At 40.2% G+C, this 27,130-nt stretch overlaps 1 protein-coding gene across 2 annotated transcripts in view; it reads right to left on the minus strand.

Moving 5' to 3' along the window:
• The window catches only part of CNTNAP5 (contactin associated protein family member 5), an 804,456-nt gene that overhangs the window by 222,691 nt on the left and 554,635 nt on the right, over positions 1-27,130 (minus strand). For both annotated transcript variants that reach the window (XM_043576518.1, XM_043576517.1), the window contains exon 13: positions 24,842-25,042. In XM_043576518.1, coding sequence (XP_043432453.1) covers positions 24,842-25,042 — 201 coding nt within the window. The remainder of the gene's footprint in view (positions 1-24,841; positions 25,043-27,130) is intronic.

Below are 27,130 nucleotides of genomic sequence, written 5' to 3' on the forward strand. Positions count from 1 at the left end.
TAGACATTAGCAAAGTGATAGAGAAAAATCAAGGAAACCAATAGATTGATTAAAAAAGGTTAAAAGATTTGACAGTACTTTAGCTATACTGAGCACAAAAAAGACAGAAGACTATAATAACTACGACTGGGAATATAAGAAGATACATCATTACTGACTTTACAGTAATACATAGGACAATAATAGAATACTTTGAACAATTACGTAAAAACATACTAGATAACCTAGATGAGACGGAAAACATCTTAGAAACAAAAAAAGTTACTGAACCTGATTCATGAAGAAATATAAAATTTGAATACTTGTAATAAAGAGACTGAATTACTTAACAAAACAAAACAAAAAACCACAATCCTTCCTTCCCTCCCCAACCACATACACACATAAGTCTGGGTCCTGATGACTCTATCCATGAGTTTTACCTGGATATGTTTAAAGAAAAATTAACTCCTTCCCTTCCCAAACTTCTCAAAAAAATACAGAAAAGAGGACAATTCCCAATCCATTCTGAGACCAGCATTACTCTGATATTGAAACCAAACAAGGACATCAAAAGAAATCTATAGACCAATATCATTGATGAATATTGATGCAAAAATATCCAGCAAAATACAAGCAAAGCAAATTCAACAGCATATAAAAAGATTATAAAACATGGTAAGTTCATGAAAATTGATACTATTACAGACAATAATAATAACACAAGAAAGAACTATATAGTCATCTCAGGAAACTCACACAAAGCATTTTGCAAAATTCAATGATTTTACAATAATAATTTTAAAAAGATGAAAAAAAAAAGCCAGACACCAGGTCTAGAAGGAAACTTTCTGAACCTGATAAAGCGTACCTATGAAATACCTATAGCTACATTATACCTAATGGAAAAGATTGAATACTCTCCTTCTATGATCAGGAACAAGTCAAGGATGTCTTTCCACTTTGGCTACTTCTTGTCAATATTGTACTGGAGGTTCCAGGTAGGGCAATTAGGCAAGGAGAAAAAGATAGTCAAGTAAATTAGAAAGAAAAAAGTAACACTGTTTTCAGATGACACAATCTTATGTATAGAAAATCCTAAGGAAGCCAATACAAAGTTATGCAATGAATAAATTAAGATTGTGGCAAGATACAAGATCAATATATGGAATCACAGGTAGTTTTATATACTGGCAATGAAAATGTAAAAATAAATTAAGGAAACACTATATAATAAAAATAAATAGGTATATAAAAAAAGAAAATAAGAAAACTAGGATTAAATTAACAAAAGAATTGCACAATTTGTACATGAGAAAATACTGTTTAAGTAATTTAAAGAAAATCTAAATAAACAGAAAGACACTCCATGTTTATGGATCCGAAGACATTTTTAAGGTAACAGTAATTCTCAAATTAATCATCAGATCAACATCATCCTTATCAAAATCATAGCTTTTTCATTGCAGAAACTGACACAACACATGAATTTGAAAATTCACTTAGAGATTCAGGGGACCTAAAATTGCCACACTGATTTTGAAAAGAATTCAGTAGGCTAAGAGGGCTAATATTTCTCAATTTTACAACCTAATACAGCACTATAGTAATTGAAACAGTGTAATACTAGAGTAAGGACAGGAAAATAGATGAATGGTATATAATTGAGAGTGCAGTTATACCTTCATATTCATGATCAAATAATTTTTGACAAGGGCACAAAGACCATGCAATGGGAAATATTAATGGGAAAACCTGAAATGGAGCCAGTTCAATTGACATGGTACAAGTAGAACAATGAAGTCAACTCCCTACCTCACACCATAAATAAAAGTTAACTAAAAATGGGTCATATCTCTAAATTTAAAAACTGAAACCATAAAAATCCTAGAAGAAAACATAGAAATAAATCTTTGTGACCTTGGACTAAGTAATTGTTTCCTACACATGACATCAAAAACATGAGTGACAAAAGAAACATGTAGATAAATCGGTGTCATCAAAATGAGGAAAATAAATAAATAAACAAACATCAAAGGACACCTTTAAGAAGTAAAAAGGCATCCCACAGATGGGAGAACTAGTTTCAAATCCTATTATCTCATAACAGACTATGATCCAGAATATATGAATAACTCTTACAAGCCAACAATGAAAAGACAAATTATCCAATGTAAAGGTAGGTAAATAATTTAAATAGAAATTTCTCTAAAGAAGATCTAAAGGTTTCCACTAAGCATATGACAAGGTGGTCAACAACATTAGTTATTAGAAAACATGACAATCAAAGCTGCAATGACATATTACTTCACACCCACTCAAATAACTAAAATAAGCAAGACAGACTATAACAAATGTTGGCAAAGATGTGTTGAAATCAGAACTCCCCTACACAGCTGATGGATACATAAAATGGTTCAGTGGCTTGGAAAATGGTTGGGTGGTTCCTCAAGGGGCTAACCATACAATTTCTACATGACCACTTGTTCTACTCCCATGTGTATAATCCAAGAGGAAGGAAAATCTATTTTGGCTTTCACGTTTTTAATGGCATCATTGATAATAGCCCAAAATGTGGGAACAGGTTAAGATGCTCATAAACTGATGAATGAATAAATAAAATGCAGTATATCCATATATTAACAAAACATTAGTAACCAGCATATGGAATATTAATTGAAATAAAAAATAATTAAATACTGACACATTCTATAACATAGACTAATTTTAGAGACATTATGCGAAGTAAAATTATCCAGTTACAAAAAAGCCACATAGTGCATGATTACATTTACATGAAACATCTAGATGAGGTTGATACGCGAGTATAGAAAGTAGATTAGTATTTGCCTGGGGTTGGGGCATTGTGGGCAAAGAGGCATTGGGGAATGACCATAAATTTCCAGGGGGTGTTATTTTGGAGATGTTAAAATATGTTCTAAAATTAGACTATGGTGATGTGTACAACTCTGTGAATATACTCAAACCACAAATTACAGACTTTAAATGAGCACATTTTATGACAGGTTAAATATATTTTAATAAAGCTGTAAAAAAATAGCACCTAATCACTGCAAAAATATTTTAGGGCTTTGAAGTCAGAAAAAAAATGAGTTGAAGTTTCCACTTTCCCTTTATAGTTGTATTGACTGCAGGAATTTCTCACTTTTTCTGTGCCCCAGATGCTTCTCTATAAAATCAGAAAAATAGTACATGTGATGATGAAGTTAGCCTGGATCTCTAGCACAGAGTAGGTATTCAACAAATGGATTCTGCTTTTATTACACTGGTAGATGTTTTATTTTGCACACAAGCGGGCCCCAACAAATAAAGTCTACTAGGAACATTGACATGTTGAGGCCTTCAAAAAAACTTAAGTTAGCTGAAATGTTTAGGAACTCAGGCAAAGAGGCAGGAAAAAAAAAAGCGTAACTCACAAATACCTTGACATTGTTTATGACACTGCATTTCTACTACCCTATCAGGAATTGTGAATTCTTAATTCACTATTTATCATTTTAATGAACATCATCAGTGCCATCGCCACTACTGCAATCACTAACTAAAATTCATTACGAAAGCACATTCTGAGTGTAAGTTAATTTTTTAAGATAATGTAGTGCCTTGAGACTGAGTACTCCAATTCTTCAAATGAGACATCACAGTTATTATTACTAATAAGCTTAATACTTCTTATAATGGCTACCATTTTAAGTATTCTATGCCCAGTTTCGCAGCGAATGAAATTGAGCACACGATTCCCACTGTGAGCAATGGTTTTCCTTATTCCTCACAATAGCCTCCTTTTACAGATGGGGAAACTGTGGCTCAGAAAAGCTGTGACATTGATGTAAGGTCATAAACTCAGCTCATCAGTGGTGGTGCAGAATTGCTGTTTCTTATGCCTACTTTTTTTTTTTTTTGAGGGAAAACTGGGTTACATTGTCTAATAAACTTATTTTTATATCGAGATTGTCATGGAAAATCCCAGATGCATGCTTCCATAGCTATACTTAGTTTAGCACCATGAGGAGGTGGAACCCTTCTAAATATGGCTGGATAGTGATGATTATGCTGATAATTACACCAATGATGAAGTAACAGTTGAAGTCAAAGGTAGGTGAGTGAAGAGACATAAAATTGCTTACGCACAGGAAGAAGCAGCTCTCTGGTGACAAGCTGTACTCCCTCACCAGTCAGTATAGTGAGTCCCTCCTCTGTAGCAGACTCTGCTACAGGCATGAGGGTTGTGGCACAACAGTATCAGCCACTAATCCCTGCCTTATCCAGCATAAGTCCAGAAGCATTCGTGCATAAATAAGTAAATCATATTGTGTGGAAATGGCTGATGAAGAAAAAAATAAAGCAGGAAAATGGGGTAGGCAGTGCTGGGGCCACAAAGGGTGACAATTTTAAATAGGGTCAATAGTTGAAGGCCCAGCTAAGAAGCTGTATTTATGCCAAGTTCTGAAAGAGGTAAAGTAGTAAGGCATGTAGTAAGTTAGAAAAGGACTTTGCAGGCAGAGGAACAAGTGACTGGACACCAAAAGTACAAATAATAAGAGAAAAAAGAACAGACAAATTGGATTTCATTAGAAACTTTATATTAAAGGACACTAGGAAGAAAATGGACTAGCGAATAGGAGAAAATATTTGCAATCATACATCTCATAAGAGTTTAGTATCCAGAACATGTAAGTAACTCTTAATAACTCAACGCCAAAAAGACAAAACAAAAACAAAAACAAAATAAAACAAAAACGTTAAAAAATGGGCAAAGGATTTGAGTGAACATTTTTTCAAAGCAGATATACAGATGACTAATGGGTGTATGAAAAGATGATTGGCATTATTAATTATTAAGGAAATGCAAATCTAAAACCATAATGAGATATCACTATACCTCTGCTACCATGGCCACAATTGAAACGAGAAAGCAACAAGTTGCTTACAATGTAAAGGAATCAAGTAGGTCCAAAATATGGAAGACCTGAGCAGTCACTGGTCTTACTTGTAGTAAGACAGGAAGACACTGGTTGCTGTGTCAGGAAGAAATGCACACTGACTTCTATGTTGAGAACAAATTGAAGTGTGTGATAAGAAGAAGCAAGTAAATCCATTTAGGAAGCAATCTTAAGAAACCCAATGAGAGATGATGATGATGCATCTTGGACCAGAGAAGTGACCAGGGTGGTGGTGATAGTGGCTACATTCTCAGTACATTTTTTAAGCATATTTATTTTTTGAGAGAGACAGAGAAAGCGATCAGGGGAGGGGCAGAGAGAAAGAGGGAGAGAGAGAATCCCAAGCAGGCTCTGCACTGTCAGCATGGAGCCCAATGCTGGGCTTGAACTCACAAACCGTGAGATCATGACCTGAGCAGAAACCAAGAGTCAGATTCTTAACAGACTGAGCCATCCAGGTACCCCACATTCCCAATACATTTAAATCATAATAGGCAGGATTGAGGTATGGGAAAAAGAGGAATCATGGTATAATTCCAGGATTTCTTGGTGGAGCACCTGACAGAGCTGCGCAAGAATGCTGGAGAGCAGATGTGGAGGAAGATCAGAAAATTATTTCTGGACACTGCATAACCATTCGGCATGTGGGTATGTGCACCATACATTCAGAAAAGGAATCTTGGTTGGAGATCTAAATTTGAGAGACCCTATTGTGTGAATGGATTGTAACCCCAAAGGAGAATGAAGAAGAGAGCCAGGGACTGGGCCCAAGGATGACCCCTCATTCTAGAATAGAAAAGAAAGAAGCAGCAAAGAATAGTGAAAGCACAGTCAGGTAGGAACGTGTAAACACAGGGCTGTTGCATCTTCAAGGTCAATGAAGCATGTATTCCAAAGAAATGGAAGGTGCCAAATGCTGCCACATCAAGGGAAGAACTTCCAGGATCCCCATAGAATTGGGCAACTGTGAGGCTCATTGGTGACTTTCCTAAGAGAAGTTCTAGAGAAACCAATTGCGTCTTCAAAACAAATTATGCAGGATCTTCTAAATGCAGGTTTATGTACTGAGCATATAAAAGTGACTACCGTTTGTATACCAGCTGTAGGTATGCAACCCCTTACATAGTGGATACTTCATACAGTGACTAGATGAAACAGGTAAAAAGGTCAAGAATAGCAGATGCTAACTTGGCCCACATGACCGGAGTGGGCTTCACAGGGGAGCAGACGTGGGAAAGAAGAAATGTCACCAGCAGCACTGCATAGGGCAGGTGCATCTGGAAGTAAGACCAGGCGTGAGTAAGACAAGGTGATATAACAGAATCGAACTGTCTGGGGAAGGAAAGGTGTCCTAACACTTCCCACCTTCTGTCATAGCAGAATCAGCTTGGAGTTTGTTACCTGCACGATTATTTCATATCTTTTTTTAAATTTTTTTAATGTTTATTTTTGAGAGAGAGAGAAAGAGGGGGGACACAGAGAGAGGGGGGCAGAGAATCTAAAGCAGGCTCCATGCTGTCGGTGCAAAGCTCTCCATGGGGCTCAAACTCATGAACTGTGAGATCATGACCTGAGCCAAAGTCAGATACTCAACCAACTGAGCCACCCAGACACCCCTTATTTCATATCTTTTCAAAAAATCTAATTGACCTTAAATTTACTAACTTCTTTTCAACTTATACTACTCTCCTTGAAATCATGTGGTTGGTATGTTAATTGCATATATTTTTTCTAGCACACATCAAATTAAAAATACAAATAATGCTTTTGAAAAGTGCACTCATATACCACACAAAACCTTCTTGTGTTTCGTGTTCTGTGAATCCCTGAGCTCAAGCATTGAGCTTGAGTATCAGAAAGGACCCACGGAGGGAAGTAAGATAAAATAAAGAATATTTAAATAATGATAGATCAGTTAAGATAGATAGATAGATAGATAGATAATACATGAGGAAATAAGGACAAGAAGGGACCCCTTGAGGGAAGATAATCTACAGCCTGCCAAGTCTTGGTAAATAACATATTTTTGAAGGCTCACTCCCCATCATCCAGTTTCCTGGGCAATTACTTTCCTTCTAGCGATGATTTAACACATGTTCAATTTGTTATCTTCCCCTCAACACCTCTGGAACACACGCCATGCTAAAGAGTTGTTCCTGAACCTTTCAATTAGTGGCAAAAGATCTCAGACCCCAGCTCCTCCCTCAGGGGAGTCCTGAGGTAAGTCTTAAGGGAAACCCACAGCAGAGTGGGACTTCTAGACTCTCTCCCTGTGGAAGCTCCTGACACCAGAGGATTGTCTGGACAGACGTGTGACTGAAGCACACTCTCACTGTTGGCTCAGAGGCCCTAACAGTTGTGTATCCATTGAACCAGGGCAGGAGTGTCTGATGCAGGCAGTGTTACAAGGCCAGGGGGATTCCAGGATACATCACCATCCATCACTTACTTTTAACCTTTATAAAACTGACTCTCTATTATAATGACCTTTCACTTCCAGGATTCAAGAAAAGTTCACATTTTATCATTTGATGATTTCATTTGATGAACGAGTCCCATCATATTTGTCTGTGGTGGAGCTTTCTTGACAACTCCGCATCCTTTGGGTTTCTTCTCCCATGGAGTGCCTTTGATTAGTAAAGTAAACCTGTCTCTAGGACACTGCCCTTAGCAGTGAGGGAATGAGAAAGAGACAGGCGGGAACAATTACCACCTTTTCTCTTTGGTCAAGGTAGGCACCATTGCCACCATTAGATTTTCATTAAGTGGAGCAGGAAGAAAAAACAGGAAAGAGCGAAGCGACATGGAAATGGTTACAGCTTAAAAAATGAAGCCATGGGGAGTGCTTTCCATGCACTATTCATGTTAATGTAGTGGAATTGGTCCAGCCTCTTAATTAGACTCATAATTCTTAACCTTTAGGTAAACTGTGTATTCAGGCACAATGGAGGATGAGAAATGAAATTCCACTTGCCCTGAGGCAGGAAAGAACATATCTCCCAAAGACCCAAGGGCACTGGTGAGTAACTGGAGGAGGAGTTATACTTACTTTGACCAAAAAAGTACCAGATGGGATTGAACAGGCTTAGGTACAAATTGAACAGTTGCTTCCTGCAACTGCAAGAAGCTTGGTATCACTAAGAAGCCAACGACTTAAGTTATCAAAAGCAGGACACATACTTCTGTGGCACCCAGAGCACCCTTGTGTAGTATAAAGAATATTCAGAGTAGGCACAGACCCTTCATCCTTCGGTCCTTCATGTAGCAGGGTGTAGGATTGCTTTTCTGGTACTAATCAATCAGCACTACAATGGTCTTGGTAGACCCTACAGAGACCCATTCAAATTGCAGCAGGAACTACCCCAGGATATCTTTTCTTCTAGCTCTCTTCATTCATTTATTGGCTAATCTTCTCCAGCTGCTACAATGTCTAAAGTCCTTCATGGTATTAGAGGATTTCTACCAATCCCCAACTGCCTGGTCATTTTAGTGTTCCCCTCATCTTTTTCAGAAAGCACTTCTAGCTGTCACAAAATGTTGATCTTATAACATCCAGAGTAATAACCTCCCTTTGGTTCTTTGCTGTAGTCCACGCACCATCACCTGAACACATTTGAAAGTGTTGAAATATCAAAACAACTCCCCCAAATATAAAATATGGAACAGCAGAAGCAGCCCTGCGGGAAAGTAACCCAAGCTAACGGGATGCACTCAGTGCAAGATGGCACAGCGGTGTGCTTGTCGCCTTGGGGCGTTTGCAGGATGGGGCACCAGCCCTGTTGGCCAAGAGCGTCCAGTACCATCTGCTTTGTCGGCTCTCCAGATGCCAGACTGAGTATGCTAGCATTCAGAGCATGAGGGAAAATATATCGACAGGACACTGTGATGTTCTGTTTTATACATTTGTGCAAATACATACACATAAGAATGTTATTTCAGGGGCAAATGGATTCACAGAAGTAACATTTTTGTGTGATGTTTTTGTGAGTCAAAACATTTGTGTGAGTCAAAAATATATAATGTTTTCATCTATACATCAACACATGCATATAGACACATTTTTATCCACACATGTGTTAGGGCTTTGTGACTAATTACAGAATTGATTTTGAAAGTTTGCTTTGATTTTCAAAAAGAAAGGGATAATAATAATACTTTCCAAATATTACCCCTACAAGTTATGTTGACATTAGCGTGAACTAACACTGAAATTGTAATATTAATTAAATAGTAAAGTTGATTTTGATATTAATCAAATACTCTATCTTAGCTAAAACTAAAATTCATGCGATATATATATTCATAAGTGAGGACCTAAAAATAGACTTGTAGCTTTAAAAATAGCTTTTAGTATTTTATAAATCTGATACACTTTCTTTCTGGTAATACATCTTGTAGTAGATGAGAAGAAGAAAGCAATATTGCAAGCATACCCTTTTATTTCAACTCTAATTAGGGTATGACTTTGTTTTCAGTTCTTTTCTTTCCTGTTCTTCCCTCCCCACCCCACCCCCACCCCCCCGAACTCTGTGATGGGCATTGAGGCTATGCACCAATTATTTCTCTTCTTCATCTTGCAGGCATATGGTGGCATTATAGTTTCTGGTCCCCTTGGGGTTATAGGTATTTGAAGGCTAGCACAATATGACACTTCAAAATATGCCACTTGCCCTAAGGATTATTTTGAGCTGAAGGTAACTGAGAAGTAGAGACAAACAAACCTCCTCGTCCTCCCTAAATTTGCCTGAAAGCAGGACACACATTTACGAAGTTATTCCTCCTGTCTCTGTTTAGGAGGACAAAAGTTAACCAATTGCAGACAACTTTAGACCCTATCAGCCTAGAGATGGCACCAGAGGAATCCACATAACAATTTTACTCACTGGCCTTTACCTCTGCTCTTGGAAACCTAAAACTGTTTTCCTTTGTCTTACCATGTCTCCACAGATGTACTGTTCTTTGCTGCACTGTCATATAAGCTGGAGTTCTAAGCCACTTCTTTGAATTGTTCATTTCTCCCTGGGCATCTCTTGTGTATACATGAGATATACATGTTAATAAACTTCTGTTTGTTTTTCTCTTGTTCATCTGTCTTTTCTCACAGGGGTCTTAGCCAAGAAACTCAAAAGTTTTGAGGAAAAATTACTTTTCCTCCCCTATGTCTTTCATTGTGGGCAATGAATTGTAAGCTGAAGTGACATATGTCACTCCAGGCTAGAGCAGGGTTGAGGTGATCCAGAGCCCTCTTTTCCTCTTCCAAGGTGACCAGCAACCCCCAAGGAGGAGCTACTCCATGACTCTGGGTCATGGAGTGAGAAGACTGAAGGCAGGGCCCCGAACCACTCCCTGATGAGTATCTGGTCTACATGACAAATGAAACCTTGTTATCTTAAGCCATAGAGAAGTTCTGGTTTTTATTTTGTTATGACCACTGCAGCATAATTTAGCCAATCCTGTCTGATACAGGAATGCCATTAATGTTTTCCAAGTACTTTGTTAAAACCATATTCTCATATGGTTTTCACATACAAGGAAAAATTTTGAGCACCTGCTTTGTGCCAGGTACAGGCAAGGCTCTAGAAGAGGTGTTCAGAAATGAGTAAGACCAAGTAGGTATTCTTAAACACTCAGAGGTAGAAAAGTCTCACTTGGGAAATAATTTTTATTTCATTTCTGCCGCTGAGGAAATGTAGGTCTTCTGTGCCTCTCAGCTACCAACAGATTGTCATCCTAGGGTTCCTATTGCCACCATAACCATTTCTCCCTTTAAGAAGCTCATTGTAGGGGGACCTGGTTAGAAGAGTTGTCATGTCTATGTCTGTTGTCATGGACTCCTCTTTTCAACTTCATAACTTGAGGCCCTTGGGAAGATCACACAGGGCTATCTGCCTAGGATCATATCTCCAAGTTGAGAATCTGTTCAACTTTATTCAAGATACACAGTGAAACAGAATACAGGATTCTAATTCAGAGACAATTTCCTCAAAGGGGTTATTTTTCTTCTCCCTTCCTCCCTCCCTCCCTCCCTCTCTCTCTCCATGACACTCACCCCCACCCCTTGTCCCTCTATTTCTCTCCCCTCTCTCATTCCCTCCCTTCCTTCTTTCCTTTGTCTCTGTCTTAAACTTCCCAAGTGGGTTTCTGCAACCTACTCCAATATTGTTACGTCTTATCCTCTCTAAACTCAATCCAAAAACTCTGCTGAATATACAGATGGTCTGTTAGGGTGTCAGCAACTTCATTTCTGATTTTCTTCTTATCTGACTTCTTTTCCCTGTCAGCGATGTGTTCACAGAGAGAATTAGTTTTCTATTCTTGGGGACATCTTATGAACTGATTGCCCAGAGAGATTTTGTAGTGACTTGGCTGTATATATAATACCAGTTTACTGGGCAAAATCCAGCCTTGTCCTGATTCAGTTCAAGAGAATATTGTATAACTGGCTTCTGAGGAGCTGGTGACCTGGCAGACTAAAACAAGGATTGTTTTCATTTGTCCACCAAACTGAAGTTAATCACCACAGGTTTTATTAGAGTCACTTGTGTTTGTTCAGATATGGATAGGGTCATGTGGTTCTTCCTTCACTTAACTTCATTGACCCTCAGTTTGTTTATCAGTAAAAACATAGCTCATGACATTGTAAAGATTAAATGAGATGGGTGTGCAATCCATCTATACTAAGAACTGAAAAATACATATTAAAAATCCTGGCACATTAAAGCTATTAGATTCAAAAGCTAGGCTTCATGCTAATATTGTTTCTTTTCTTTTTTCTCTATTTTAAGTGTCCCTTACATGGGGATCATTAGGAGCCTGAAAAGAAAAACTGAATAAAATGCATATATACATATCATATACAGGTATTTGTGTATGTATACATATGTATACATGGATTTGTTTTACATATGTATATACACATGACATGTTGTAACTAGCTACATGTACCCTATATTGATATGTTCTCTTCAGTAAACACATCTCTCTTCATTTGGCAGAATCAGCCCACAGAATAAGTTATCTGGACTCAGAATCTTGATCCTGCTTTTCCTTCATCTTCTCTTGATATCTGTCTCTGACTTCTAGGAGTATGACCTTTGAAGTTAGAGCTACTTGAATTTGGATGGTCCCTGTATGACCTACAGCAAGTTACTTTACTTTGAAGTCTCCATTTCCTCATTTATGTACCTGGAATAATAACACCTTATTAAGTGGCGAGGAAAAAATATAAAATAGCATGTGTGTTTAAATATGCATACACGCACACACGAATATGCATGCACGGACATATGTATCTGTATACACATGTATGCACACACCCACATGCTACACATCTGTCAGGTGCTGCCATCACTGCTGGGGGTGTTACTGTTATAATAATTAGTGATCCTGGTACTTCTTGATTCTCTTGTTGGCTGAACTTCCACATCTGGATACAGGGACTCTAGACCCCCTCTTCGCCTTTATACCAACTTTTAAGAGTATGAGAGTCCATTATTCCTAACAGTAACCCATCTTTAGGGCTGCAGAGATCCCCTCTGCAATATTTCTATGACTGTTGCTTAGAACTTTTACTCTGTGCACTTATGGGATCTCCAGGGCTCGGGCACTGTTTGCTTCCCACGCTGCTTCCTTTATCACATCACCCTAGGGCCCCATTCTCACTGCTTACAGCTTTCTTTTATCACCCCCACCCCACTTCCCCTTAGCACCCTTCCCCTAATGTGCTACTTAATGGACTTGATGTCTCCCACTCTGCTCACCTGTGACCTTGCCACTTCTGACCTCTGACCTCAGGCCTCAGCACAGCCTGCTAGCCTAACCGCCTATCCCATATCTCAAAATCAGCATACTGAGTACAAAATCTACTTTATTCCCTACTAGAATAAACACACTCTAGCCACTTAACTCCAATTTTTCTGTTAATTGGTTTTGCGTTGGAAGCCTTATCCCGAATGAAAACGTTTTTGACCTGCACTATCCAATATGGTAGCCACTAGCCACATGTAACGATTCAGCTCTTGAGATGTGTTGTAATGTATTATAAATGCAAAATACACATCAGATTTTCAAGATTTGGGAAAAATAAAATAAATCGTAATAATTTTCTTTTGCTAATTAGACATTGAATAGATACTATTTTGGATATATCGTCACAAATAAAGCATAGTATTAAAATTCATTTCGCCTAATTAGACATTGAACAGATACTATTTTGGATATATTGTCACAAATAAAACATAGTATTAAAATTCATTTTGCCTGTTTCTTTTTATGTTTATAATGCAGTTGTCAGAAAACTTTCACATTCCCATTGAACAGCATTTCTTGAGTCTATTTTGTTCATCAAGAGCAATCTGATCTCTCTCTTGTTTCCTTTCCTATTTCTATGACCCCATGCTTCTTACCTCTTCCCTTGACTGCAGAGATGGACCTCACTAGTCTCCTTGCCTGTAGTGTCCTCCTGACCCAGTCAGCTGTTTCTACGGCTTCATGGCTAGTCTTCCGATTGTATCACTTTCCAGTCTTCACTCAGCAGAAGTAGTGAAGTTCATCTACAGAAGCATGTTGGAAGGTATCTGCAACATAGAAGGCCCTCCCTCCTTCCTACCCATCCTCCTTCCCATCCTTTCTGCCTCCTCACTGAAATAAATAGCAACACTATCAACTACTTCACTCCTAAATAGGATTCTCCTCCACTCCCTAAGAATGGTCTCCCTCTATGCCTCTCCCCCTCACAGTGACTCTTATCCATGCTGTGTCTCAAAAGTAAAGCCTTACCACAGAAGATCTCCAAGATTCACCTAAATTGAATTAATTGTTCATTTCTGGAGCATTTTACATCCTTCTAACTTCTAAATATTGTCTCTAATTCTATCGACAAGGGCACAGGGTCCTAATGGTAGCAGTCAGTGTGGTCAACCCCTTTGTGTATATGTTCGCAATCCCTGAAAAAGGCTGCAAATTGGGTTAATATGTTACCCATTGTGAAGATGGGACAATGTGACTCAGAAACTTTAGTTATATACCCTGACAATGGCCACTTGGCAAAGAAGTGGCAGAACAGGGGAGCTGAGTTATTTATTTTTATCTACCTACCTACCTACCTACCTATTGCTTCAGAGCCTAAAACATGTCCACCATGAAATACCGAGATTATGGTTTGACATCTGCACAGCACGCAGCACGTTGCTTGGTATTTCTCATCAGATCCTGCACGTGCACTTAGGCACGCACGTGCACACAGGCACACACAGGGGTGCAGGCGCACACGTGCGTAGGAAAGCATGGAGGAATAAAACCGCCATAATGCGCTCATTCTTGTCTCTCAGCAAAAGTGAGAGGGCGGGGGGAGTTAGGTAGAGAAAGACACCTGTGTCATTTCAAATGAACTTAGGTAAATTGAGGAACTTCAATTATAAAGTTTCCACCTATTTTTATCCTTAGAAATGATGTGAGTACAATTAGCGTTATTTATGTCATCTGCATTCTTCGAGATGGGGAACCTGAGGCGGACGGCTGTTGAGTACCTATTCTAAGGTCACATGACTGATATGCAGTAGCCCAAGACAAGTGATGCCTGCGTTCTTCATGGGCACCCTGCTGCCTTCGCTCTGGCACCATTGCAGTGAGGACCCAGGTGGGAGGAAAATGCCAGGTCAGCCATGACTCCCCATAACAAGCTGAGCTGCCATTAGACACAAAGTGTGTGCAGACTGACAGGCCTCATCGGTGCAGTTGGTATCACTCCCTTTCCACACCACCTCCCAACCACTGCAGTAAATACTATATATTTATTATATATAAAGTAACTACCATAAGACATGCATACTTACTCTTATTCTTAACCCTGCCACTCTTGACTTGTTAGGACCTTGGGGAAGTTTCGCACCTTCCCTGCACAATCGGTATCACCATATGTAAAAATGTTCTGAGGAGAAGATCAGGTGCATGAGGGTATGAAAAATGTCACCTACTATATAAATAAATTATCATATTTCATTGTCTTCAGAGTCTTAGGAAAGTCCTCTTTTTTTTGTTTTTGTTTTTGTTTTACTGACTCCTCCAGTTCCTTACAGTGACAAGAAAGTAATAAACCGTCACATGCATTTTAACTCACTTTGTGTTGGTTAGTAGAGTCATGAAGTGTCACAGTGGGAAGGGCACTTAGGGAACATCAAATATAACCCACTAAGGTTAAAGAAGAGAAATTGAGGTCCATTAAAATGTGTAAGTAAGTTGTTCAAGGTCACAGAGAGTCTGTGTTGGAGCCAGAAGCAGAATGGTGGCTCCCACCTCTCAGTCTTGCCCTTCCCACTCACAAACTCCTCTCTGCTTACAAGGGTCTCTGCAGCAGGTTTAGCCAAATGTACTTCTTTTATCATGGGTCCTCTGACATAATATGGACACCAGTGATACTAACTATTCATTGAGGTGGAATATTCTATTCATTCAACAACTACTCCTTCCATGTTTCCTGGGTGCCAGGTATTGTTCTAGGCACTTGGGGCATAAAGTGGTGAATTGAACAAAGAAGGATCCCTCCCTCATGGAGCTCACATTCTACTGACAGAGGCAGATAGTAAACAAACAAATAGGAAGAAAATATCAGGTAGTAATAACCTCTGTGCAGAATATTAAAATAGGATGAAGTGATAAAAAATGATAGAGTATATACTTTAGTTGTATGTAAAAATTTTTAAATGTTTTATTATTTTGAGAGAGTGAGTGAGCATGAGTGGGGGAGGGGAAGAAAGAGAGAAAGAGAGAGAGAGAGAGAGAGAGAGAGAGAGAGAGAGAGATTCCCAAGAAAGCTCTGTGCTGTTAACATAGAGCCCAACTCAGAGCTCGATCACGAACCATGAGCTCATGATGAGCCAAAATCAAGAGTCAGACACTTAACCGACTGAGCCACCCAGGCACCCCAGTTGTATGTAAAATTTAAGTTGACATCTAATCATGGGAAGAGGAACAAAATTTTTGAGTAGAGAAAACAGAGAGTGCATCCGTTTAAGATGTAGAGGGCTAGTTTCTCAAGGAATAGAATAAAAGGTTTAGGGAGGGCGTGGGAGAACATGAACTGGGGAGTGGGCTCAGCCTGCAGAGCTCTATAGGCCATGGTAAGGAGTCTGAGAAGGATTTAAAGCCAGTTTATATAATCTCATTTTGGGAAGATCATCACATTGTCTGCTGTGTGAGATAGAAAATGTAGGGAGGTAGGGTAAGGGTGGGATAGGAGAGGAGTTAACAGTGGAAATGAAGGGAAAAGGCTGGGGTCAAAGTCAGCTGTGACTGATGAGTTTGAATATTTGCTGATGTATACTGGATGGGGAACAGAGACAGTAAGGAGGGAATGAGTCCTAGGCTTTGGCCTTGAGAAACTGGATGGTGTCCTTCATTGAAATGAAAAAAAAAAAAAAAATAGATGAATGGATTTGAGTGGTCGGCAGTGGGAGTGGGGTGGGCATAGACTTAACTGTAACACTTTCAACAGTGCTATTAGGTAAGAAAATATCACATTTACAAATACCTAAACTTTAGTTTAGAAGTCAGTATGCCCATAAATCAACAAGAGACAGATCCCAAAATTCAACTTTTTCACCAGTCATAAAATAGGATTCTGAGACCCTCACCTGGTAGCCAGAAGAACTGATATTCCCCTTGCTCTTTGGAAAATGTGATAAAATACTAGCTAAAATAACAGTAGTATCTTGAATGTCTACTATATGAAAGACACAACATCTGTCTTAATTACATTTACAGATAATGAAACTGAGGCTCAGAGAGTCCATGTAATATGCTCACATGCTCAGAGCTAAGAAGTAGAAAAAGTAAAATTTAAAACCATTTTCTATGATTCCAAAATTCATGTTCTTTTCATGTTGTTGCCACTGTACTATATCTTTGTTTATATAAAATTTTTAATGTTTATTTATTTTTGAGAGACAGAGAGAGACAGAGTGTAAGTGGGGGAGGGAGAGAAAGAGAGAAAAAGACACAGTCTGAAGCAGGCTTCAGGCTCTGAGCTGTCAGCACAGAACCAGACACCGGGCTTGAACTCACGAACTGCCAGACCATGACCTGAACCGAAGTCGGGCACTTAACTGACTGAGCTACCCAGGCACCCCACCACTATACTACATCTTAAAATTAAAAAAAAAAAAAGAACCCTGTTTCCTGTAAGTACTCAAGATAAACTAAGTGAACACAGCATTTCATAGAGTGGTGAGAAAAATAAAAACTTTATCTCATACAGGGTCTAAATGTTGATTATTGAGCAATCCACATTGACTACTGAAGTAATCAATGGTCTGGAAAGCAATTTATTTGCAACCAGACACATATCTCTTGAATTGATGTGGGGTATTTTTTATTTCCCTTAGATACACACCCACATCTCTAGCTCCTCTAAGGTGTAGGTCTTCTTTGTAAAATCCACCCACATCTAATTTTGACTTTATGTCCCTAGCAAAACACCAAGAGTGAATTATTAGGACATTAGGAAAGGTGGCTTTCATGAACAGTAAAATGCATTGACTTGATTCATGTGATAGTCTCTTTATATTTTTTTAAGACCTATGGCAAACTCCTATAAACACATTTTAGCCATGCTATTTTAAGGGTAACAAAAGTCCCTAAGAGGGAAAAATGGAGAGTCAGACACATTTCCTGCTTGAACTAGAACTGACTTATTGGCCAGCAGGACAGTAGAGTGCAAACATCTACACAGAGTTGTAGAGATATAGATTTGACTCCTGATTCTGCCTTCCATTTGCTCTGTTCCTTAGGCTGGTTGAATATCTATATGAAATTTTAAAGAACATATGAGTGTCCATTCACTCACTCCATGAAAAGATGGAATGAAATTGACATCCCCTTGAATGTGGGCCAGTGTGAGTGACTATCTTATAATTAGAAAATGGCAGAAATAATAAGGCATGACTTTCAACACTAGGTAAGAAAATGCAATCTAGGTTCAGCCTTCCTCTCTCCCTCTCTGGGGATATTTGCCCTGAGACCCCGTCACTGTGTTATGAGAAAGCCAAGCGGCCACATGGAAAGACCACATGCCCAACTGAGGACTCAGCCAACAGCCAGCGCCAACTGAGTGAGTGAGCTCTCAGCACACACCCAGCGCCAGCCCCAGGCCCTGGTGACCCAGGGTGGAGCAGAGATGGGCAAATCCTGCTGGCACCTGCCCAAACTTCAGATGAGTGGACAAGATGGACGTTGCCATCGTTTTAAAGTGCTAAGTTTTAAGTTTAAGTTTGTTAAATAACAGTTGATAATCAGAACAGAAGATGAACCTTTTCTGTGAGTACCTAAATATTATTTTCAGTCCCTCTGTGAGACCTTTCTTCTTTTGCTGCATGTTAGTCTGGAATGTACATGGAGGTTAAAGTCAAAGACATTTATTTGGAACTGGTCTCCAGTATTTAGTATCTATAAGACCCTGGGCAGACCACCTAAGTTATTAGAGCCTCACTTCCGTGAAAAAATGAGAATGATAATACAGACTTCATAAGACCATTGAGAGGATTAAGTGAGATAATGCATTAGAAATGCCATCCAGAAAGAAGGCTCCCAGTAGCCAAGAACCAAAATCAACAGCAGCAGTGGTAATACCAAAGAGTATGCCTTACAGGAGTCATGATCTTGTTTATGATTCTTGCTGTACCTAAAGTAGAAATAATCTTTTGTTAAAGAGATTTCAAATACTGCCCTGGTATTTTTGTTTTGCAGGTGTCATGCCACAGTTTTGTGATCTTGATTATGCTGTTCCTGTGACAAAATTGTTTTAAGTAGAATGGTGACGACATGGCTTAACAAAAGGACTATGGATTTGGGTATCAATTATGCATGTATGTGCACACATGTGTGTGTATGTTGGAGGGAGGGAAGGAAGGGAGGAAAGAAAGGAGGAAGAAAGGAAGGAAGGGATGAAGGGAGGGAGGAAGAAAAGGGAGGGAAGGGTGTGCTGCAAAGGACAAGGATTCCAGCTCCCATAGAGACCTCCTCTAGAATTTGTGAATGTGGTGGGGGTAGGTGGGAAGTAGTAAAATAATGGGTGAAGGGGCCAATGCAATCTCAACTCAGTGTAATTGGGGGAACAAGGACAAAAGTTCTGCCATGAATCAGAAGCAATCAGAGGTGGCCTCTAAGACTTTTGCTGACAGTGCTCAGCTAGACTGTGGGGATCGGGGCTATATAAGACAAGGCTTCTGTCCTCGGAGAGCTAGTAGCTATTTCTAGCTCATCAGGCATAAGGAGTGACCTAAACTGTCTATGGACTTAGAAAATTACAGATACCTGGTTTAGCCTGACTTAAATAAACTGACATTAGCCTTTGGATTTGAAATAGGAAGAGGAAGAGTGAGCAATCCTTTGCTTCAATGTTCTGGTGACTTCCCTGCACACTCAGGATAAAACCCGTAACCCTAGACCTGTCATGATCTGGTTTCTGGATACCCCAGCCTCATTCTCCTATCACCCCATTCCTTCTTCTCTCTCCACTAGCCTCACTGGCCCTCTTGCTGTTCCTCTGCCTGGAATCTTCTGTCCCAGATATCACATGGCCCACACCTTCTCTTTATCCAAGATTCTGATGGTGTGCCCCTCCTAGTCCAGGGAGCTTTCCTACCCTGTTATGAAACAGAATTCCCCAGGCCTGGTCACTCTCAGGATCCTTGTGCTTCTCAACTTTTCCCCTGCATGCTGTTCATGAACTGAGCATGTGTGGGGGTGGGGGTGGGAGTGTTCGTGTGTGTTTGGTCTGTCTCTCTCGTAACTTGCTACAATCATGGGGGCAGGAACTCTGTTTTTTCAGTGTTTCATTCCCACCAGACAGAAAAGTATGTGATACCAAATGGAGAGAACCAATAAATGCTTATTGTTTGAAAGAAAATATAATCATCTGTTAATATTTGTACCATGTTTGGTACAAATACTGGGGACAAAGAGTTTTAGGTTTAGTTAACTCCAGAGTACCCTGAAAAGCTACCTGTTTCTATCCATGATTTGACTTTTCTCTATCACAATTCCTTAACTAGATTTCTAAGTCTGATCATTTGTTTTGTACACATCTGAAACCAAATATTACAAATGCACAAGAGGGTTTGTACACACAAGTGCATTTGTAGATATATTTGGACATACACAAAGCATATAATATGTATGTATACAATTAAATAATATACATTATATAGCATATACGTTATAGTGTGTGGTATGTATATATGATATATTCATACATGCTACACTATATATTTATATATAATATAAACTATATGTCAACATTATATATATATATATATATGTGTGTGTGTGTGTGTGTGTGTATATATATATATATATACCCTTGTATATATGTATACATATATATAGCCAGTTAGCTGCATACTCACTAAAATATCATTAATTAAGGGAAAAGAACAAAATTGAAAGTTTTGGAAGAGTTTAAAAGAAATAGGATTTAATCACTTTCAAATCCATTGGGACATAGCTGGGTAAAGCAATCGACCCCAAGTGGAAACCACTCATGTGCCTGCCTGAATGGATGGATGGATGGATGGATGGATGGATGGATGGATGGACAGGAATGATGTTAGCCCATTACAGGTAGGGAAATGGGGACTCTGAAGCACTCTAGGGGACTAAGTAACTAGTTCTACTGATGAACTTAATCCTCATGGCAAACTTGTTTGCTTGGCTGATTTGCTTGGTAAATGCTTTCTTTCCAGAACCAAAGTAAACTCCAGCTCAATATATCCTATGGCTATTAATTTCAGTGTAATGGAGTCTCAATTTTCCTATGTATTTTCAAACTATTTCAGTGTTCATATGTTTCAATTATGACTTTTTACCTCTGCCTTAGAGAGCTCACAGTTTTATTAGGGAGAATATTCCCAAATAGACTTTCACTCCACAGAGGGGTTAAGTATAAAAAGATGCAAACGCCAGATAAACTCCAATGAGAGAATCTAATGAGGAAAGTCGTGGTGCCATGGAGACTATGGAAGAGATTTTTGGGATAGACAGGGCTTTCGGTCCTCATCCCCACCAGCAACCTGGGCACTGGGTTCCCCCAGGTGATCACCTTCCTCTGCCCCTTTCAATCTTGTCTTCCTTATGGGTTATAGAGCTAACTGGCCAAGTATTAAAGCATCCTCCAGATCATTGACTCAATATTTCTTCCTGTGTCTTCTGTGTGTTTCCGAAGCTGGGTTCTATTTTATTTCATATGTACATCACATGTTGCCCTCAGGACCCCAGCCTTGGGCAAAATTCCTAGGAAGATGCTGGCAGTGAGAAAGGCCTGGGCTCAACCAGGGTAGCCCTTGTTCCTGGGGACAATGTTCCTGGCCACCTCCTATCCTGGTGACAAGGTGCCCTGAGAACTGTCAGGCTGCTGATTCCTGTCCTGGAAACTACTCTGTAGCACAGGACCGCAGGCCCTGCATGAAGTCCAGGGTAGTAAGTAGAAGCCCAGGGAAAATGACTACAAAGATGCATGGGACTAGCAAAGACACCTTTCCCATGGACCTCTGAGGCTTGGAATTCTGGCCCTTCAGAGAGTTTGTAGCGTAAATCTTCAGTTAAAGAGACAAATGACACATTCCATTGGCTGGTGCTTATCATCAACCCTGCGGAAGGATATCAGAGGAAACTGCCAGAAAATGACAGTGTCATGGTTCAGTCACTGACTGAATGAAAAATACACAGAGGTGAACCAAGCCTGAACTTCTCCTGCCTGTCTTCCTTTTCCTTCTCCCCCTGCTGCTCCTAGACACCTGGAGCCAAATCCAGAGCTGAGAGCAGACAGAAAGAGGCTCTGGGAATGCCCTTGTGGGGGTCCTCAGGGCCACCCTGGGAAGGTATGCATGAGCCCTGGATGCAGCTGAACCTCAGGAAGAATGCTGCACCGCCTTTGAAGATACCCAGGGATTCGCCCTAATTCAAGCCACCCTGATGATCACGGGGCCTCAGACTACTTGACTTACTTCTAACTTGATTTACTTCTAACTTGACTTACTAACTACTTGACTTACTTGACTTACCCAGACTACTTGACTTGCTTCTAACTTCTGGATCTGTGAGGTCTGCACAGTGTATCAGAAATGGCATCCCTGGTTTGACCACAGGTGAAGCCGGGTCCCAGAACCTGATCTCCCTCCTTCCCTCCCTCTCTCTCTCTTTTCTTTTTTTTTATAAGAGAGACAATCTGCGGTATTTTATTATAACAGCCTGACAAAAGCAGTCCACTAGGCCCTGGCTGGGGATTCATTCATGTTCCCACAATGGTACATGGTTGTCTGCCCATTTCTGGGAGGTAAGCACCACTGAGTCAGGATCCATCCCTGCACTGAAGGCTGTGAGGTTGGGGCCACATCTCTAAGGGGCTCTCTGTCTGCAGTCCTACCCCACCCACAAGCAGTGCCTGGTTTATGCAAGCCAGCTCACCAGAAAAAAAAGCAGACACTGGGTGCACATGTCCATTGTCCTCGTTCACGTACCTCATTTGATTCATAACCCATGGGGCAAAAGACGATTAATGAGCGTTCTCAACCCCAAGATACAGATAGTATCTTCTAACTGTGTTTCTGTGAACACGCATGTGGGTAAATGTCTGGAAAAACGCATACCTAAGTGCAACATTGGTCTCTCTGGGTGGTGAGATTGTCTGCATGCGTGAGTTACAATTATTGTAATTCTTCATTTTATACCACTGAAGTAGAAATAAAATCATCCTTTGAACCTATTTCTCATGGCAGTGCAAATCTGGACCTTCTCCCCTGGGACTGAAGCTGTGAGCAAGGAAAGAAATACGACACTCGCATTTGTTGAACACCTGATAAGAACCAGGCACAGTACCAGGACGAAATCGCTCAGGTGCTGAACTTGCTAGTGGAAAGGTAGCAATGTGCACAAGTTTCTCGAAGTAGTAAGAGGCAGAGTCCCTCTCAATATGTACCCCCAAATCCATGCCCTTGCACCTGAATATACTCAGGGATCTGATGACAGTTGACTTAGGGAAAAAAAAAAAAGCACATACAAAGGCAATGGTGTCACTAAATTGATATCACACGATACATACACTAAAGGGAATCCGTGGTCAGAATGAACATTACCCCATTTTTCTGAAAATTTCACCAAACACAATCCTCAGAAAACTAGAAACCACTCAAGGAAAAGAGGGTAGGTTGGTTTTCCAGACACAGGTACTCTGAATAGTGCAGAGAGTGACAGGTGCAGGCTTGACAGCCAGAATAGAGTGACATGGGAACACGTATCAACATGGAGTCTCTCAAGCAGCACATCTGAGGACACCGGGGAGGGCCAGCACCCGGTGCCTCATATCCAATCGGCCCTGTGAGCACGGCTGAAGCCAAGGAGAGTACGGTAATTGATTTTCACAATGATGATCTCTAGTCATCAAGAAAAGGTTACATTTTATGTTCAGAACCCTCTGTTTAAGAAAGCGGGGAAGCATGTAATCCATTTGAGAAAGATTTTCATTTCAAATAGTTAAAAATTCTTTGAAAACATTTTTGGTGCTTAAAGGGATAAGTGACACTTATCTGGAAAATTCACTTATGTGGAACAACGTCTTTCCTAAAGATTCTAGATCAGTGAGGCGGCATGTTATATTTAGTTAGGCTTCTATCACTTCTCCTTTGTTGACATTCCCACTGTCTAATCTTCTTCGGCCTTTCAAACTTCCTAACTTCTAAGCATAATGGGGTTGTAAGTTTCTTGAGATGACACATTGTGACACCCATTCTTGGATATTCTATGTCCCTGTGGTTCTTGGCTTTTTTCTTTTTCTTTTTCTTTTTCTTTTTCTTTTTCTTTTTCTTTTTCTTTTTCTTTTTCCTTTTCTTTTTTTTTTCTTTCTTTCTTTTTTTTTTAAATTTTTTTAACATTTATTTATTTTTGAGACAGAGAGAGACAGAGCATGAACGGGGGAGGGTCAGAGAGAGAGGGAGACAAAGAATCTGAAACAGGCTCCAGGCTCTGAGCAGTCAGCACAGAGCCCGACGCGGGGCTCGAACTCACATACCGCGAAATCGTGACCTGAGCCGAAGTCGGACGCTTAACCGACTGAGCCACCCAGGTGCCCCTCTTATTTTTTTTTTTTTAAGACCATGGAATAGATGATAAACTGATAGTCACAGAAAATGATGGAATCCCAGAGTACCCATGAACTTTGACAAAGCCCTCCTGACATTTTGCGAAAAAAACCCTTTTGGGTTCTGGTAAGAGTTCTAGAAGTCTGGTTTGCTTGTTGTTGTTGTTGTTGTTGTTTTTCTAACAGCAACCTTATTTTTAAAAAGAGTCATTTCCATGGAGGCCTGTACTTTCCAGGTAACACTAGAGCTGGGAACACACAGGACTGTCCCTGCCTATACTGCTGGCCTCCTTGCCCAACACCACGTCCCTCTGCATATCTTGCCCTGGAAAGAACTCATTGCTTTCTGGTGAATGTGCTGAGATCCTTCGTGCTTTCTCATATGCTATTCCCTTTCCCAAGGAAATCTCTTCCCAAGTCCACACCTTCTATGTCTAGTTTAAATGCTCTCTTTGAGTACTGCTGCTCTCAAGAACCTTCTCATTCTCTCAGCTGTTGGAGGACGGGTGTGGTCTTCTTTATTTTTTTGCATATCAGGATGGAACTATGAGAGGCTGCAAAGCTCACTCTCGGCCACACCTGGGAGTCAGAGCCAGGATGAGAAATCCATCCCTGGTCCTCTCCCGACCTTGTTTCTTTCCGTGGCAGGGTGAACAACCATCACTGCAGCCCCCTCGTGGGCAGACACCCCTGTCCTTGACATTCTGTGTTTGGGAAGCCTATCTATTGTCAGCCCTTGTGGCCCACGCAGAGGAGCAGGCATGAGCCTTACCTGGCGTGTTGAGCAGGCGGGACCTTCTGCAGTGGTAGGCTACCTCCTGCTCACAGTGCTCCGAGCCGTCAATCATGGCTTCCAGCTGTTCCATGCTGCCGCCATAATCCAAGGCCATGGTGTAGGGCTTCTCTGGGTCGGCGCCCCGCACCCGGGTCAGCTCTGTGTTGTTGTGCTGCACTGATGTCCAAATCTTGTCCTCTGTCCAGAAAACACAACCCAAGGAAGGAGACATCAGAAGGAAGGTCAAAAGGGGATCATGCTTATATACCTCAATAAAGCCAGAGGTGTGGGGAGGAGGTGGGGAAGAGATCACTCAAGCAATGTGATACTTGGCTCCACGTGGGGCAATCAATCACCACTACAGCACTCTACTCGTGCAAAAAACAAACAAAAAAATGACCAGAGGATTTCTGTTTCTCATAAAGCTCTGCCTTAATTTAATATGGGGGTTAATAGGGGCGCCAGAGTGGCTCAGTCAGTTAAGCATCTGACTTTGGCTCAAGTCATAATCTCGAGGTTTGTGAGTTCGAGCCCCGCATCGGGCTCTGTGCTGACAGCTCAGAGCCTGGCGCCTGCTTCGGATTCTGTGTCTTCTCTCTCTCTGCCCTCTCCTGCTTGCACTCTCTCTCTCTCTCTCTCTCTCTCTCTCTCTCTCTCAAAAATAAACATTTAAAAAATATGCGGGTTAATAATCATGGGAGCTAAACTTGTGGAACCCCTTATGCTAAGCACTTAATGCCCGTTATCTCATTTTAAAGTGACATTACCTAAATCAGAAGGAAGTTAGAAATGCCATGTTAGAAATGAAGGAAAAGTGATAAGAATTGAACAGCTTACCCTTGAGCAAATGACCAAGCAAGAATAGGAACGTAGGGTGTCTGACTGCAAAAAAAAAACACAGTAGCTTCCAGGTACTGACACACACTTCCCCACAAGACACATGCTAGCATAGATAATTGTCTCACAGAAACACAAGTATCCCACTGAATGTTTGCTGCACATAGAAAGACCTACGTATAGAAGGTATCTGTAAAATAAACCTGATTAACAAGGGTGAGGTTATGTGATCCATGCTGTTTATACAAGGTACTTAGATGAAGTTCCTTTTTGCTTTAATTCTCTATGCTACCTCTAGTTACCAAAAAAATATTTTAAGAGGTTTGCATAAAAATTCACATGCAGAGATGAGGACCTTTAGAGCAGGTTTGGAGAATGTGTGTTACCTCCTATAGGTAAGAATGGATGGTGAGGAGAGAGCAGAAACATTTGAGTTTTAGAGCTTGAGAGATATGTAGTTGAAACCTACCCCCACCAATGACAGGCTTGGACAAGTCACTTCGCTTTTCTAGGGCTCAGTTTTATTATCAGTAGAAAAAAGAAAGAGAAAGAAAGAAAGAAAGAAAGAAAGAAAGAAAGAAAGAAAGAAAGAAAGAAAGAGATATCAGCAGGAATTGAATACGGAATAGCAACCCAGCATATGAAGTCGCAAGGCATGGTCTGAGATCCATCAGACATTCTGTACTAATAACCTACACTAAAACGTTGACTGCAATGGGACATAGAATTTCATTCCGAACACGTTCACAAATAAAGCAAATGAGGAAATAGGAAGACTTAAAAAGCTTTTGTCATCCGAGAATCTTGCCCACATAATAACATCATTACTCTTCATAGATTCTCAGAGCTGAAAAAGAACTTACCATAGACATCATGTGGTTTCCTCCTACTTTGACCTCCTAGTTTTACAAAGGAGGAAATCAAGGTCTAGGAAGTAAAGAAATGACCCAGGGCATACCTACAGACAATAATGATAAGCGCTGATACTGAAAGTAACTATTATTAATTAGTACTACTAAGAAGCAGGATTGTGGCTGTTGGCATATTTAACTGGAAAGGAAAAACACAGGCCACCCAGACCCCCAATTTTAACACTTTTTCTACCATAATTCTGTGGGTGACTTGGGATAAGTAACTTTACTGCTCTGCTCTTCTGTTTCAATATATTAGAAGGAGGGACAGAAAGAAATTTGGTTTCCATTGTCTCTAAAGTATTTTCCAACTTCAAAAAAGGAAATAGTGCTTGCAGCCAAGAAATTAACTCTGTTCAAACGTTCTAAATCATCTTCAGACTATTCCCTAAAACCAGCCCACTGATAACCACATTATCTCCAATGTTTCACACAGGCAGGATTACATGTTCTATAAATTCTCAAAAACATACTTGAATGAAAGTTATTAGATTCTGACTGAAAGTAAAGATAGGATGTTGGTTCTAATTTGTAAAAA

Source organism: Prionailurus bengalensis, chromosome C1 (genome assembly GCF_016509475.1).
Source record: "Prionailurus bengalensis isolate Pbe53 chromosome C1, Fcat_Pben_1.1_paternal_pri, whole genome shotgun sequence".
Taxonomy (NCBI): Eukaryota; Metazoa; Chordata; class Mammalia; order Carnivora; family Felidae; genus Prionailurus; species Prionailurus bengalensis.